The sequence below is a fragment of the Gouania willdenowi genome, unplaced genomic scaffold (genome assembly GCF_900634775.1).
Source record: "Gouania willdenowi unplaced genomic scaffold, fGouWil2.1 scaffold_275_arrow_ctg1, whole genome shotgun sequence".
NCBI classification, from domain to species: domain Eukaryota; kingdom Metazoa; phylum Chordata; class Actinopteri; order Blenniiformes; family Gobiesocidae; genus Gouania; species Gouania willdenowi.
The window spans coordinates 638014-655111 of NW_021145033.1; the positions used below are offsets into that span (position 1 = coordinate 638014).

Below are 17098 nucleotides of genomic sequence, written 5' to 3' on the forward strand. Positions count from 1 at the left end.
AACAAGCCTTGGATTACTGAGGCCTTAGAGACTGTATGCACTAAGATAAATGTCCTGAATAAAAGCTTTATAAACCTGAAGAAGCAGAAGATAAGCATACATGATATAAAAACCAATGAGTAAACATTATGAAAAGTTTAAAATAATATGATATATATTAGGCGGTGGATATCTGTACGGTTGATGTATCAATATACCAACATTCTATCCATACGCAGCGCCCCTAATTGGCCAGTTTAGGTCACATGACTAAGACTAAACCTAATTCTAAGAATTGTTGTGATATAAGGTTATAACCTAACCCTAAGTACTTTGGTAAACGTACGAATAGCACGTGGGGTTGTCCGTTTGGCAACTGAACAAATACACACTTTCTATATATTAACATGAAAAATTAGAACAGAAAAAGAGTAACATTAAAAAACATGGACTGGTGTATAGATAAAAAAAAAAACAGATTATCCAAATCATTTAATAAAGAGTAATGATGTAGTGAAAGAATAACAGATATTACTCCTGAATTTAACAGGTATTTGGTGAATGATGGATACGACCTCACTAAGGAGATTGTTGAGCCAAGAAACACAGATTAATTCCAAAAAAGTCAAGTCAATAAAAGTTTATCTTCATTGTTCATTCTGTAGATTAAAAATAAATAGTTCAGAACAAAGGAGGAGAAAACACGATCGGGTCAATGCTGCATGAGGAGACTACGTGACTTCCTACACTTGTAAAAAAAAAAAAAAATCTAAGATTCTGCTGTGATATTTTCAATGTAAACGACCGTAAGACATTTAAAAATATTGTTATAGTATATGTAACTGTTTTAACCCTGGAAGTGTTTAAGTGGTGGCCATGATAAAGAGCGTCTGAGTTCTCTTTAAGCTAAGGAAAAAAGGCTCAATGCTTCCTTTATAACCTCCTTTAGCCAAGGAAACACTGATACATCCTTTACCAAAGGAGATAATGCTGACCCACTATATATTGCAGTGACATTTAAAGGGACACGCACACTTGAGCGCTGACAAGTAACAGAGATCATGTAAGTTACCAATGCAATAATATGAACAACTTTAAATAAATAATCTAAAACCCATATATTATTATATGTACACATAATATCAGATTATATAGTTTACCTTTAGTTCCTCGTAGCCATGGTAACCTCTTTTCCTTTGATTTACATTCAAACCTGTGATTTATGACATTATATCAGTGGAAAGTGTTAGAAATGAGCTTTTAGTCCATTTTAGGAAATGTGTAGTTTTTTCACCACGACAGACGTCACTAACCTTCACCACCGTCAGATTATTACGTCACCTAGTGGAAGTGTGTCTGATTGTTAAAACAAACGTGATGGCCTTTTCCTAACTCCTCTCCTAACACCTTTCCTTAACCCTGTGACGTCATCTACGAGGGTTAAGGAAAATTGGAAAGGAGATAGGAGGGACTATTAGCACGCAGACAAAGGCCTCAAAAGACAGGAAGTGACTTTGAAGGGGACACATCATGCTAAATCTTAAATGCATTTTGTTGTATATTTAGATTGTTTAGAAGTACAGAAAAGTTCAAATTAGTCTCTTCAGGTGCTCCGTTGATATCTTTATATTCTGTTTTGGTCATATTTTTCAATCTGTTTAGATTTTTCTATTCTCTATTATGTTTTTTGAACAATAACGTCACAGTATTTGCAGCGGAACTGCCAAATTAGGACATCGACTCCAGGCCCAACACTTCGAGCAATCCGCCATTTTTATTTCTCGCTTTTATTTTGTAGTCCAAGGATGCCGAAGTTACGAGAGAATAAGTCAAAATGTTTGGTTGTTGGATGTAGTAACCCACACGCTTCATTACACCGTCTCCCAGCATCAGAGCCTTTTCAAAGTGCCTGGTTGAGTTTTATTTTTTACGGAAATGTACCCACATCTGTGGGTAAGGTCATTTTCGTGTGCACGAAGCACTTCAAGGATGACTGCTTCAGCAACCTCCGCCAGTATAAAGAAGGATTTGCCAAAAGACTGATTGAGGGTTCAATTCCTTCTATCTTTGGAGACGACGAACAGAGCACTTCGGTTAGCTGTAAATAATGCTAAAAAGTGTGATAAGACGTCCCTGTCATTGTTTTGTTAGCATTAGCAGTTGCACCGTCTTCATATGTTAGCGCTGTGTGCTCGTTTTAGATCCTTGATGATATGGCCTACATGATTTAATTTAAGTCTAAAGTTTTCATTAGTCATTTCATTTTGCCGTTTTTGTCTCCGAAAAGACTGTATTAAAATGCATTTCGTGACGTTAGCTTGGCACTAGTGTTAGCTCGGTGCTTATGTTAGCTCACTTGTTAGTGTTCTGCAGGTTCATCATCTTCATTTTCATCTCGCTCCGCTGGGTCAGACTCTGGCTGGAACATGTAAGGCTGGATGGACAAGACTTCTGTTGTTGACATTTTGTAAATAAACCTTTTCTGCGCTGCTACATTACCGTATCTCTTCTATCAAACTACAAAAATAGCCGAACAGGGTGGAGTTGAATCGAGTGTCACCTCTGCAACCTGGAGAGGGGGCGGGGTATGAAGTGTCTCATTTGCATTTAAAGAGACCGCACCAAAACGAGTTGCTCTCAGAAGAACATCAGAAAAGTGGTAGAAAAGGGACCTGTGGAGCTATAATAATGAGGAATTCAGACCCAAGCATTGCAGTTCCGCTTTATGTAGACCACAACTGTATGATTTATATGTAAAAAGGAAGGATTTAAAACCATGATATGTCCCCTTTAACATTTAACATTTAGATTTAACATTTAGACTTAGATTTAACTTTTAGATATAAGGGGCTGACACGGGCTAGCTACCCATGTCAGCAGGAGCCTCTCACTACACAGTGATGTGGGTCAACCCATTCATGGCTACGAAAAGTCTTAAAGGAAGAATACCCCCTGAGTCTGCGAGAGCGGAGGTGGAAGATGACTCATTGGTGGACAACACGGTAACAGACCCTGGAACGGAAACGACAACGAATAAAATGTTCAGCACGGGAGTTGACGGAGTAGCAACACTGGCAGGACACAAGCTACAGAGCTGCATCTGTGGCTAGAAAAAGGTAACATCAGCGAAGGATCTTAAGATCACCCCCCTTACCATTCTGAATAGCAAAGTGGCTACCGTGGACTCCTTCAGGTTCCTGGGATCCACAATCTCACAGGACCTGAAGTGGACCTCCCACATAGACACAACCAGGAAAAAGGCACAGCAGAGGATGTACTTCCTGTATCAGCTGAGGAAGTTCAACCTGCCCCAGGAGCTGCTGATCATGTTCTACACCTCCATCATTCAGTCTGTTCTGTGCACCTCCATCACTGTCTGGTTTGGATCTACAACCAAACTAGACAGACACAGACTACAAAGGATAATCAGGACTGCAGAAAAGATCATTGGTGTCGATCTGCCCTCCATCCAAGACTTATACCTGTCCAGGGTCAGGAAACGGGCAGGTAACATCACTGCAGATCCCTCACACCCTGCACACAATCTGTTTAAACTCCTCCCCTCCGGCAGACGCTACAGATCACCGTACGCCAAAACTACCCGCCATAAAAACAGTTTCTTCCCCCAGGCTGTCACTGTGATCAACGCTAAACAGTCATAGAGTGTCAGCCCTGTTTCTGTTACTGTGAAATAACCTGGAACTAAATGTGAATGTTCATGGACATAATATTTTCATTTAAATGTTCACCTGCACTACTCATCAATGCACTACTGCACTATTATCTTATTTTTATTATTGTATTTTTATTTTATTTTGTTATTATTATTATTATTATTATTATTATTATTATTATTATTATCTTGTTATTTTATTTAGTTTGCACATATTAGTCTAACTACTCTTATACTTGTATATTTATATTTATGTTTAGACTTCTTTTTTTATTTATTTTTCTTTATTCTAGTTGATTGTTATTATTTAATGTTACACTATCTGAGAGAGCACAGGTCACCAAGACAAATTCCTCGTGTATATTCATACACTTTTGGTCAATAAAGTTGATTCTGATTCTGATTCTGATTGTGAAACTGCTGTTTTTCAATATTCAATTGTAAAAGGGAAAAGGAGAGAAGGACACGGGACAATCGAAAAACGGGCCAATTTGGATTTGTTTTATGGTTTTTTGATTTAAACGGTAAAACTTTTTTCTTGTTTTTTGTTTGAAAAGGAGAGGAAGAAAAATGGTTATTTAATTTTGGTTTACAGATGAATTTGGGATTATCCAATGATATCCAGACCCTTCACTCACCGGAGCGTCATTAAGTTTTAACTCGACACAAACTTCCTCTTCTTCCCTCACAACTGGGATTCTGATGAGGAAACAGCTTATTGTCACTGGTTTGTAGACTTTTTGTAGCCAAACATAGGTTTTTACCTCCATCCAAAGAGTCAGGCTGTTAGCAGAGGGAGGCTGACACCTAGTGGCCACAGAGGAGACTGCACACACCACAGCAGCCTGGAACCAGCATCTAAAGCAGGAGTTCTCAACCTTGGGGCAAGGACCCTGTTTTTTGCTCATACTTTACCTTTATCTGCAACTAAACCAAACTTGCCATATTTTAACATGCTTTCATCCCTTTTTCTTGCCATATTTTTGCTCCTTTTAAAGCAGTTTTACTATATTACTCCCATTTCTGACACTTCCAATCTTATTTAAATGCCTTTTCTGCACACGTGTTTCTACTTTTGCACTTATAAACCCTTTCCACCACTTTTCCACCTAATGTCACAAATGTTGACCCATTATTGTCACTTTTAACCTATTTTCATCATATTCCATGCTGAATTTTTTTTTGCCAATTTAACCACATTCACCATTTGTCATTCCCATTATTAGCCAGTTTCAACTAATTGTTCCAATATTGACAGTTTTAACCATTTTTAGCACTTTATGTCAGTTTTTGCCCGCTCTAGTTTGCTACTTTAAACCCATTTCTGTGGGGTCGCGGCCTGAAACGGTTGAAAACCATTGATCTAAAGAACAAGTCACCAACCTTTGTGAAACATGGAGCTACTTTAAAACTAGTGAATAATCCAAAGGGCTACCAGTGAGATAAACACTTCTTAAACACCAAAACTTCACGGTTTCTCTTTAATTAAAGGGTAACATAATAAGGAAGAGTCGTAGTGACTTAAAAAGTACATTTTAAAGTTTGAACATTCAACACTTTATTCTTCTTAATTCATGCAAATGCTTTATTTTCACCACATTTTTTTTGGTTATTTCTTTATTTTTCTGTGTTTTTGTTTGAACAATTACACAAAGTTTACAAAGGGTGGCATACAACACACTTTGACAGATACAATAATAAAGTGTATAGATGCCTGTGATCTTTACAAGTGCTTTTTTCTTGAAATAAAACTCAAACAGAAATTAAAAAAAAAAAACAAAAAAAAAAACAGTTAAATTCAATTAAAATTAAGTAAACCTGGATAAACAGAGAATACTTCTTCGACGTTCAATCACCCTCTTTTACATGTAGGTTTCAAAAGTAATATGACAAAAAACAAAAGAAAAGGAAAAGTGTACATAGTTTTATATATCAACATTTATACCCACATACAACACTTAAAAATAAAATGTACCACAGTTATACTCAACACAATTACAAATTAAACTTAGATGGACTGACAAAAACTCCTTAGATAACCTGAGCATTTTATTTTTATTACATTTCATAGAAAAACATCATCATGTTCCTATTTTACTAACCACTAACACCTTTTAACTGATCATAAAACATGTAACACGTTTGTACAATGAATCATTTTGTAAAATATTTTTTAAATCCACTTTTATTTCATCACAATCCAAACACCAAATGTGAAACTTCTTTAATAAAATGTTTCCTCCCACTGTTGAGAAACATACATGTTAGGTTGGATGGAGTGTGTAACCAACCTGGAGAAGTGAATGGTTGCAGAGAACCATTGAATCTATTGTTGGTGAGACTTCATCATGACACTGATCATTCACTTTGATTGACAGGACAGATGATCAGAGGTGCTGAGTTTTTACCACCATGGTTTAAACCAGGACTAAAGTATGGGTGTAGTTTATGAGTGAAGCAGCAGTGAGTGAAGGAGTAGATCAGAGCTGCAGCATCTACATCATAAAAGGAGACCACACCCTCCTCATAGTCCACAAACACACCCACCTTCTCAGGAACACACTTCAGATAAAGAATGACTGGAAGATCTTCACATGCTGCATACACATTTCCATCTCTGAGTGCCACAGTCCAGTAACCATTCTTAAGAGTCTTAGTGATCTTTCCCTTCCTGTTGATGGATTCTTTAACCACTCCTAAATACCAGTTAGTTTTTCCTTTAACCTGAACCTCAAAGTAAAATCTACCTGAACTGAAATTCTGTTTCCCTAAAACACAGGCACAAGGAGAAAATCTCTCTTTGTTGTCTGGAAGTTTCTTCTTCACATCACTGCAGTAAACTTGTTTTCCATCATCAGACAGGACGAGGTTAGGATGAGCTGTAAGAGGATCAAGAGTCACATCTACTGCAAACTGCTGCAGCCTCTTCATCTCAAACATCTTCATCTTCATCATCTCGTCACTGAGTGTATCCTCCAGCTGAGCCACAGCTCTCAGCACAGTTCCTTCATATGATGATGGATGGACCATGACCTCTGTCCAGTCCTTGGTGGCTGGAGGAGCTTTCAGGGAGCAGAAGTGTTGGAGGAGGTGGTCTTCAGAGTGGGAGAGCTGCTCCACCTCAGAGCTTCTCTTCATCAGCTCAAAGATTTCCTCCTCCAGCTCTTTGATCAAACCTTCAGCCTCTCTCTCTTCTGCTTCCTGTTGCTCCTCCATTGTCTTCATCAGCTCCTTCAGGCCTCTTCGAACAAGCTCCATCAGAGCAGTGAACATCTCCACACCTTCAGCTTTCCCTCTGTCTGCTGCTTCCTTCCTGAATCTCACTGACTCTCTGATCTCCTCCAGCTTCTCTCGTCTCTTTTGGATCATCTGCTGAAGATAAACTTTCTTGTCTTCAAACAGATCTTCTCCCAGAGGGACTAACTGGTGACTCTTGTGCTCCAAAACAGAACACATCAAGCAGACACGTGTCTGATCGCTCTGACAGAACAGCTCCAGAGGTTTGCTGTGCTTTGGACACATCCTGGTTTCCAGGTTCTCCACAGGCTCCACCAGCTGATGTCTTCTCAGGCCTGATGCTGTCAGATGAGGCTCCAGATGAGTCTCACAGTAGGAGAACACACAGTCCAGGCAGGACTTCAGGGCCTTCACTTTGGTTCCAGTGCAGACGTCACAGAGAACTTCTCCTGGTGCTGCTGCTTTCTTCTCAGATTCACGTCTGAACTGAGAAACCATCTCATGCATCATAATATTGACCTTCAGCTGAGGTTTAGTGCTGAACACCTGATTACACACGGGACACCTGCTGGTGGTACTGGTGTCCCAGTGTGTACTGATGCATGTTTTGCAGAAGTTGTGTCCACATGGTGTGGTGACTGGATCAGTGAGCACCTCCAGACAGATGGAGCACAGGAAGTGATGTTCAGACGTCCCACTGCAGGCAGGAGACATGTCCACAAACTGAGGGACAGAGACAAGCAGCACATTAACAGGACACTCTCATTGTTGTGGAACGTTCCTTTACTAATGTTTCTGAGTCCATCTCACTGAGATCACCTCTAGTATTTAGCATTGATTCAGTCATCCTGTAGTAATGTGGACAGTCGGCTGTGCCTCAGCAGCTGAATGTAAAAGTGCAATAGTTTGAATGTTTAAGGTTCAAATTAGTTCTAAAGTTCTCTCGTATTGACACTGGAATTTTTCTATATTATAGGTTAGGTTTTTTGCGCATTTTATTTTAATGTACAATCTTTTTTCTTTAAAATAACCAATTTATTGTTTAATAACAGACTGAAGTTTAACAGCACAAACCTTTAAAGTCTGCATGGACCACACACTACATTTAACAGTGATTTTGTTTGGGAACAAATTAAATTACTTTACTTGTAACTTATAAATACACGTAATTTCTTTGCAACTTGTGACTGAAATTCACAAATTGTGATTAATCGTGATTATTTAGTCAGATTTGCAATTGATTGGTTATTTTTTAATCCATTCACTGCTAATTTATATTAAAAAAAAAATACGTTCCCCATGAGCAGTAGAGACCTTTCTTAGATTATATCACACATCACATGACTTTTAGTGGTGGGTGGTAGATGATGGAAACCAATGGCAAACTGTTTACACATTTAATCTCTAACCTAGAAACTGGTTAGATATATTTGCACTTCAATCCTGTTTTTTTTTTTTTCAAAATGAACATTACATTTATATCAAACCTCATTTGGACTCCGTAGAATGAAAGTTAACGATATGGAAAACGTCACGTTACCAAGTCTAAACTTTAGTTCAAGTTATCTTCAATGTTCCTCAAATAAAGATATCTATGTAGTTGTAGATATCTGAGAAGATGTTTGGACTTGGCAGAAGTAGAAAGTTATGTTATTCTGTTGGTTTTATTCATTTTTATATTAACTAGTCACATTTCCTGAGATACAATTGCCGTTTGCTACAAAGCAAAAGTGTTGATTGTCTAAAAAAGGAAACAAATGGTTCATCCATTCCTACATCAAATATGTTAGTTTCTCATGTATAAATATAATTTCTCTTTAACTAAAAAAATATGTTAATCTATGGAATTTTCAGTGGAATACTGGATTACAAAAATATTCAATAGCTACAGCCTTGAAACATATTGTGTACAATTATATATAACATGTTGTTGGATGTGAATCCCTGTTTTAAATGTTAACAAAATGAGCTAAATGCAGAAACCAGTTAGAAAATCGTAACTTACCTTTGACGTTAGATGTCCCATAATTAAGCCCTTCAGTGTTTAAAGGTGTTCCCATAAAAAGCAGCAGAGCAGCAATCCGTCACTTCCTTTCAGCAGCTCAATTCCAATGTTTCCTCAATTTACAATTTATATCTTGGAATAAAACAAAGTAATGATCACATGTTAAATGTGTCACATTAAAATTAATAAATACTTGTTCCTGTTGATTTGAGGCCAGTGAAATATGGGCCTGTCATAATACGTAATAATAATAATAATAATAATATGTAGCTTTACATGCAGTGAGACATTCTGTTATAGTTTCCGATGTATATATTATATGCCGCTAACACACACACACACACAAAAGTTACTTTGAGAGAGTGTATCTTACAGATGGGCGGAACAGAGTCAGTCTGGTTCAGTTTAGATGCACAGAATTGAAGCGAACCTCTAAGTGCTCTACATAGTGCAGTGTTGGATGCAAGACGGTGATCAAAAACAGAAAAAGCTCATCCACAGTGATGATGTCATCAGTTCTAACTCCACAGTGATGATGTCATGAGCTCTCCAGTGATTGGCTCTAGCGCGCACGTGACTCCGCTGGCTCTGCTCTCAGGACCATTTTATGAAATAATTTAGGAACGGTATCAATGTAGTCGAGACAAATCCGATGTCGCACAACTTTGAACCAAACAGCAGCCATGTTGAAAGTCTCATGGCACCCTCATATATTTGTTGATGACATATTAATGAAAAACACAACATTTGCAAACCACAGGAGTGAAATTGACCATATACTGACCTGCGCCAGTGCCAAAATCTCACTGTCCATGTGTCAATGTTCCCGCACAACAGTGAACTATGTCGGTCTCCTAGTCGGTAAGGGTGTGGAACCACAGGCACAACACATTCAGGGTCTTCAGAACTTCAAGGTTCCCCAGCATGTCTCAGGTTTAAGAAACTTCCTTGGTATCTGTAGCTACTCCAGGCAATTCATTGACAATTACGCCAATTTAGCAAAACCTCTTTACACATTCCTAAAGAAGGAGGTCCCTTTCACTTGGGGTGAGCCCCAACAACACGCTATGCAGACTTTAATCGATATGCTAATGAAGGCTCCGTGCCTCGCATATCCTGACCACAACAAGGAATTCCATCTGGGCTTTTCAGCACACTGCCTCAGTGCCGGTCTGTACCAGATACACAAACAGACCAGTGGTTGCTTACGCATGCAAAACCAGACCTGATGATGTTACAAGGCCAAGACCCCGTGATCTCCTTGATGATTCGCCTCATGGGGGACAATACACTAGACAATCTCTCCTCCTCTGACTTTGCCTCCACACTTAACCTCGACCATCTGTTTGCTGTCCGTCACTTGTTACGGATAGTCAATGGCATCTTGGTCCATGTTTCTGCTGACTCACAAATGCATGCATTTATCGTCCCGCAAAACCAAAAGGGGGTGATACTGGCACATGCCTATGACGAACTACAGGTGGGAGGTAGAGTCTAATATTACAGTTTTGCTCTGCCCGCCGGCAAAAACGCTTATCATGCAACCAAAGTAGATAAGAAATTTCTTACCAAATCGACCGGACCCTACCTCGTCACCGATAAACTGTCTTCAGTGGTGTACCAAATAAAGATTCCCAACACAAAGACCAAACAAAGCTCAAGTGGGTCCACAGAGACCAAATTAAGCTATACAGAACAACAAAACCAACAGACGAGCCGTCAACTGCAAGCTGAATAAACCCTACAAGCCGAGATATGGTATTCCTAATTTGCCAACCAGTCGTCGCATTCAATAACATCTACCACCTCAAGGACATCGTAAATTACAAACTAGGACTGGAATCCACTACAAAGGCCCTATCCAACCTCTAATATACATGTGGTTTACACCAGACATGGCCCTAGTCATTGTAATTATTCTCTGTCACATATATTTACCTTCTGCACCGCCGCTTTATGCCTTAGGCACACCAGGAAAGTACAAGACCAAATCATTTGATACTCCGATCGCATATTCAAACGCAACCAACCCAGATCCGAGGGTGCACTATGCTATAATAGGGGAAACCCCAATTACATCACAGAGAAAACAACAATATATATTGAATATTGTCATTCTGGTTTTATACATCAAAGCATCATCTCAAGGCAAGGGCAAAATATTGAGATGTATATCGTATACCATCATATAGCTTGAAAATATTCAGACATTTAAAAAAGGCCATATTGCCCCGCCCATTTGACACAAAAAATATGTCAACGTAAATGTTTTGTATTGGTGCATCGTCCCAAACATATATGTTGTCCCACACCAGTCCAGAATTGATATAATGCACTGGAAATCTAGCCCCTAATCCGCCAAATGCTTAGAACGAAGAAGATCTTATAACCAATAATAGAGTTTGCACCAGCAGTGGGAGGAGCTTGAGTCATTCCAAAGATCTTTACAATATCAGCTCATTTACACAAGATTATGACTTAATATGTAAAGACATTTAGATTAAAACAAGCAGTATTTACTCACTGGATTGTGGGAAATCACTAAATTAGTCATTAAAGTTGACATTATTATTAGAAACTCACCTTGGTCTCAAACGTTGCTCACTGATGACAACCGTTGGTCAACGTTAATCTATATTATTAAAGCTACTTTAGTCGTTTCTGACGGTGCAGGAGGAGATTCTGTTAAATGATGTAGATTCTGCAGCTTTTATCCTAGCTGTCATCTTCAAGAGACATACATCACCTGAGTTGCCATGACAACCTGTCAACATTGAGCTTCCATTTTAGCCTGAGTTGCCATGCCAACCTGTCAACATTGATCTGATCGAAGTTGCCTTTTGTGATTAAATGTGTGTCATATTATCATAGGAAGATCAAATATATTAAATTAAATAATGCAAACACACACATTTTACTCCTCATAGTGGATATACTGTATGTATAGACTGTTACTACAGGCATAATTACTACCAATGAGAGAGCGTCTTATACAACAATAGAAAACTAATGAACATTTTATTCACCAGGGGGCGCTGTTGGCCAAAAACTTACATATAAGTCGCTTCATTGTATAAATCACAGAGGTGTAAAAAGTACTAATATATCCTCAAGTACAAGTACAAGTAAATCATACATAAAATACTCAAGTACAAGTAGAAAGTAGCTCAATTAAATAGTATTCAAAGTCAAAGTTACTAGTTACTTTCACCCCCACAGTTATTGTTGGTTCTCTTACATACAGTAAACATCTCATGTAGAAACCATAAAAAGGAAAACAAAATGAAATCTTTCACAATTGGAATCTAATTTATTTTCCATAAAGGCATCTGTATTAAATAAAAGGTTTGTCAAAATGTAAATTAAAAAAAAATAAAAAATTAAAGCCGCGAGCGGCGTCATAGGTTCCGATGAAGCGGCCGGGGGCGGTAACCCACGGTCACGTATACCACTGTTTTGGGAATTGGCCTGAGCAAATTTGGTGTAAATTGGTGTAAAAACAACTGAGATATTGCATTTACCAAGAAATGGCGAAAGATTTTCCTGTCATGATAGGCCCCTCCCACTTTTCACAGCCTGCTCTATTTGCAATAGCAATGTGCTTCCATCTAATAAGATTCATCCTACAGTGTTTTCAAGTCAACACGACATATCGTCTGTCCGCTACACCTGCTCGTGTAGGACGACCACAGAAGCGGCGCCCTCTGAGAACGCAAGGCATTATGGGTAAATTGGCTATGGAGTTTTGTTTATGACTGGACAGTCGGCATGTGTATCAAATATGAAGCAGTTTGAATTTAGCATTCTGGAGTTATAAGCTTTTTCCTATTACAGCGTGCTGATGGCGAAGGATTTTCCTGTGTCATGATAGGCCCCTCCCACTTTTCACAGCCTGCTCTATTTGCCATAGCAATGTGCTTCCATCAAATAAGATTCATCCTACAGTGTTTTGAAGTCAACACGACATGTCGTCTTGCCGCTAGAGCTGCTGGCGTAGGACGGCCCAAGAAGCGGCGCCCTCTGAGAACGCAAGGCATTGTGGGTAAATTGGTTATTGTTTGTTGTTTAGCTCTGGACAGTGATCGTGTGTATCAAATATGAAGCAGTTTGATCTTTGCAATCTAGAGTTATAAGCGTTTTTGTATAACGGCATAGTTATGGCGAGGGATTTTCATGTGTCATTATAGGCCCCTCCCACTGGCCATGATGGGTAATTTGGTCATCGAGCGTTGTTCATGGATGGACAATCATCGTGTGTATCAAATATGAAGCAGTTTGATCTTTGCAATCTAGAGTTATAAGCGTTTTCGTATAACGGCATAGTTATGGCGAGGGATTTTCATGTGTCATTATAGGCCCCTCCCACTGGCCATGATGGGTAATTTGGTCATCGAGCGTTGTTCATGGATGGACAATCATCGTGTGTATCATATATGAAGCAGTTTGAACTTTGCATTCTAGAGTTATAAGCGTTTTCTTATAACGGCGTAGTTATGGCGAGGGATTTTCGTGTGTCATTATAGGCCCCTCCCACTGGCCATGATGGGTAATTTGGTCATCGAGCGTTGTTCATGGATGGACAATCATCGTGTGTATCAAATATGAAGCAGTTTAAACTTTGCATTGAAGCGTTATAAGCATTTTCCTATTATAGCGTGCTGATGGCGAAGGATTCTCCCGTGTCATTATAGGCCCCTCCCACTGATCACAGCCTTTTTTTTCTTCCATAGCAATTTGCTCCCCTCTGTGTAGGTTCATCCTACAGTGTTTTGAAGTCAACATGACATATCGTCTGTCCGCTACAGCTGCTCGTGTAGGACGACCACAGAAGCGGCGCCCTCTGAGAACGCAAGGCATTGTGGGTAAATTGGTTATCGTTTGTTGTTTAGCTCTGGACAGTGATCGTGTGTATCAAATATGAAGCAGTTTGAACTTTGCACTCTAGAGTTATAAGCGTTTTCGTATAACGGCGTAGTTATGGCGAGGGATTTTCATGTGTCATTATAGGCCCCTCCCACTGGCCATGATGGGTAATTTGGTCATCGAGCATTGTTTATGGATGGACAATCATCCTGTGTATCAAATATGAAGCAGTTTGAAGTTTGCATTCTGGAGTTGCAAGCGTTTTCGTATAACGGCGTAGTTATGGCGAGGGATTTTCCTGTGTCATGATAGGCCCCTCCCACTTTTCACAGCTTGCTCTTTTTACCATAGAAATGTGCTTCCATCTAATAAGATTCATCCTACAGTGTTTTGAAGTCAACACGACATATCGTCTGTCCGCTACAGCTGCTCGTGTTGGATGACCACAGAAGCGGCGCCCTCTGAGAACGCAAGGCATTATGGGTAAATTGGTTTTCGAGTTTTGTTTATGGCTGTACGGTCATCATGTGTATCAAATATGAAGCAGTTTGAACTTTGCATTCTAGAGTTATAAGCTTTTTCCTAGAACGGCGTCCTGTAAATGCTAACCGTGTACATGACCTTAAATGACACCGGTCGAAAACACAAGGCATGATGGGAAATGTTTCAAAGCAGTCATGACCAAGCTTGGGCACATGTCCTTTGTGTGAAATTTGAAGCTGATCGAAGTTTGTGTGTCAGAGTTATGGAGATTTGGAATTTTTTGCGTGCTAACGAAAATTAGCATTGCATTTTTGTGGCGGCGCCACGACCAAACCGTGACAGATACGAAAATTCTTTTGATAACTTTTCATCTTCAATGGGTCCTATGTGGTGTTGCCAAGTTTTAAGCGAATCGGATGAATCCCCTCAGACTAGTTCGCGCAGATGCGTTTCGAGGGCGAAACGCCATTTTTGACGTTTGACCCAAGATGGCTGACTTCCTGTTTGGTTTTGGGCGGGGTCACAATGTAACTTTTTGCTCATTCTAAGGCGAAGACTACACGTGGCGATTTTCGTGCAAATCGGTCAGACCTGGCGGTCGTGTGGTTCCATCGTTTGTTTTGGCGGTGTTACGGCAGAATTTACGGTTGACCTCATTTGAGACATGATTCATTGCTCTGGTTGAATAATGGAATCCAGGAGAAGCATTGATGGTTTTATAAAAAAGGTTTATTCTAAGGCTAAGTAAAAAGGTACAAGATGGAACAAAGTGAAACAAAATTAGCGTCCGTCCAAGTGGACGCCCGAAGGAAGTGCCGCGCCCCGCTCCAACAGTTTCAAAGCTTAAGCTTTTTATACAGATAAGAATAGGTCCCAACAGTGAGAGACAAAAGGGAGGGAGTCAGATGCCCATAGTGGAAAGATTTGAGGATGATGAAGATGTTATGAGAAGGTTTGGCTCCAGTCTTTATCTGTCTTGATAACTGTGTGCGTCAGTGTGTGTCTGCATGTGAGCCTTGGCAGAGACTGTGCTGCACTGAGAATAATACGATCTGTACTGTTTAATCATGATTCAGCTGTTCAAAAGTGTAAAGATTAATGGAGTCGTCATGTATTAAAACATGACAAATTGTACACATGAACATACATTTGAGGATATGATGATGAATATAAAATTTGCCATGACATTCCCCACTTTTGGTCGCCTCAACGACCAAATCAAGAAACAAAATTATTATATTCCACCTTTGCTGTCTGTCAGGGTTAACCATTAGCATCGTTATTGTCATACATTGGATATATTCTTCTTTTGTGAGGCACAGATATATCAAGAAAAATGTGGAAATAAACTTCTTCATCATTATTATTAATGGCATGAATCATCAAAAATCATCCTTTATTGCATCTAGATAAGCAAAAATCATCATTTGCATCAAGGACGTCACTCGTCTTCATCGGCTGAGTTCAGTGGTAACTGGGGTAACCAATAGCATCATGAGTGAAGAACCTTGAGTATTTTCCTCAATCGTAGCAGAAGGGTTTATGACTGTATTCCTGCAGCTAGGTGTGAGGTTGTTGTCCCTCAACCTAGCTATGAGCATTTGGTGTGGCTTATAAACAAAGCTAGGCCCTTGTTCTAGAGAGTTTTCTTGTGTGTGTGTGTCTCAGTGGCCTTGTCGGTTCCCCCTTCATTGTTCGGTCAGCCTTCGTCTCAGCATCAGCTGGTGTCGGCAATCATCTTGGATCCATGTTGCCTGCTCCGCGACCTTCACTGCCGTGTGGGTCGTTCGTTTCCGGTCGGCGTTGTAGATGATTGGTTGTTGTCTGAGGAAGGGTAGTCTCCACACACACCTGGCAACCTCTCTTGGGATCGGAAGGTACCTGAACAGAAGAGGGGGAAAAACACCGAAACAGAACTCTTGGGATTGGCTGGTACCTGAACACATGCGCGATCCCACTACTGAGGCTTTAGCTGGTACCTGGTACCTGGTAGGCTTTAGCTGGTACCTGGACAGAAGAAAAAGGGGGTGGGGGGGAAAAACACTCACCCAAAATAAAATAAAACAAAATAAAATAAAATAAAATAAAACGAAATGAAATAAAATAAAATAAAATAAAATAAAATAAAATAAAATAGAATAGAATAGAATAGAATAGAATAGAATAAAAGTTTAGGGGTGTTAGGTTTAGTTAACTAACTAAATGAATAGTTAGTATGGCTGCTGCACAATCACACAATGGTTAGGTGTGGGTTAGTGAGCTTTTAGCCATGCTAGCTCTGTAGCCCATTCGCACGCGAGTGGGAAAATATGAGGCTGAAAGAAAAGCAGGAAGTATTAATTCGATTTTCTTTTCCTGGAGTAAGAAGAAGCATAGCTGGAGTTGCAGTGATTATCAATTGGGAGACATGGAGATGTGAGAAAGCTAAATGAGTTTAACCAAATAAATAAATAATGTTATTTATTTATTTAAATTGTTTGTTTCATTTTTCGTTGCTATCTCTTATTTGTGAAGGAGAAATCTTATTCTATCCTTTATTTATTCTGAATAATGTTAACACTCCACACCTATTCACATAGCCTAATTCTTTTATAGAGCATAATTATTATTTGAGATGTAATTTACTTAATTTTGAAGGTCAATTGGTGGCAAAAGTGTCTCCTATTCTGTGTCTGAACCAGAGTTCAGCGAGATTATTGGCCCTTTAAGGTTAGACAGAATTAAAGTTAAGTTGAGTCGAACAATCATATTGTCTTTTGCTCTCTGTATTTATCCCATTCGTAGGGGTGACGAGCCCCAGCACGGTTTGGAGAGCTTCCTTAAATGCTTGGAAGTTACTTAACTTTAAACTATCTCTT

General features: G+C 39.4%; 1 protein-coding gene across 3 annotated transcripts; it reads right to left on the reverse strand.

The window, feature by feature from the left end:
* Positions 1-5899: 5899 nt before the first annotated feature.
* On the reverse strand, positions 5900-11580 carry LOC114459221 (E3 ubiquitin-protein ligase TRIM39-like). 3 transcript variants are annotated; one of them, XM_028441541.1, is made up of 3 exons: positions 11478-11580; positions 8895-9026; positions 5900-7612 (listed from the first exon to the last, which is right to left on the reverse strand). In XM_028441541.1, exons 2-3 carry the CDS (start codon positions 8913-8915, stop codon positions 6011-6013), a joined length of 1623 nt encoding a protein of 540 aa, XP_028297342.1. In that variant the 5' UTR covers positions 8916-9026; positions 11478-11580; the 3' UTR covers positions 5900-6010. The 3 variants fall into 3 exon arrangements, with proteins under 3 accessions (XP_028297342.1, XP_028297343.1, XP_028297344.1); XM_028441542.1 differs by lacking the exon at positions 11478-11580 and adding an exon at positions 9268-9331; XM_028441543.1 differs by lacking the exon at positions 8895-9026 and having other exon boundaries at positions 11478-11539.
* Positions 11581-17098: the final 5518 nt, after the last annotated feature.

Coding starts and splice junctions, on each gene's coding strand:
- LOC114459221 (XM_028441541.1), bottom strand. CDS start 8,915: ATGGGACATCTAACGTCAAAG. Junction 7,613..8,894: donor TGGGACATCTAACGTCAAAG/GTAAGTTACGAT, acceptor TCTGTCCCTCAG/TTTGTGGACATGTCTCCTGC.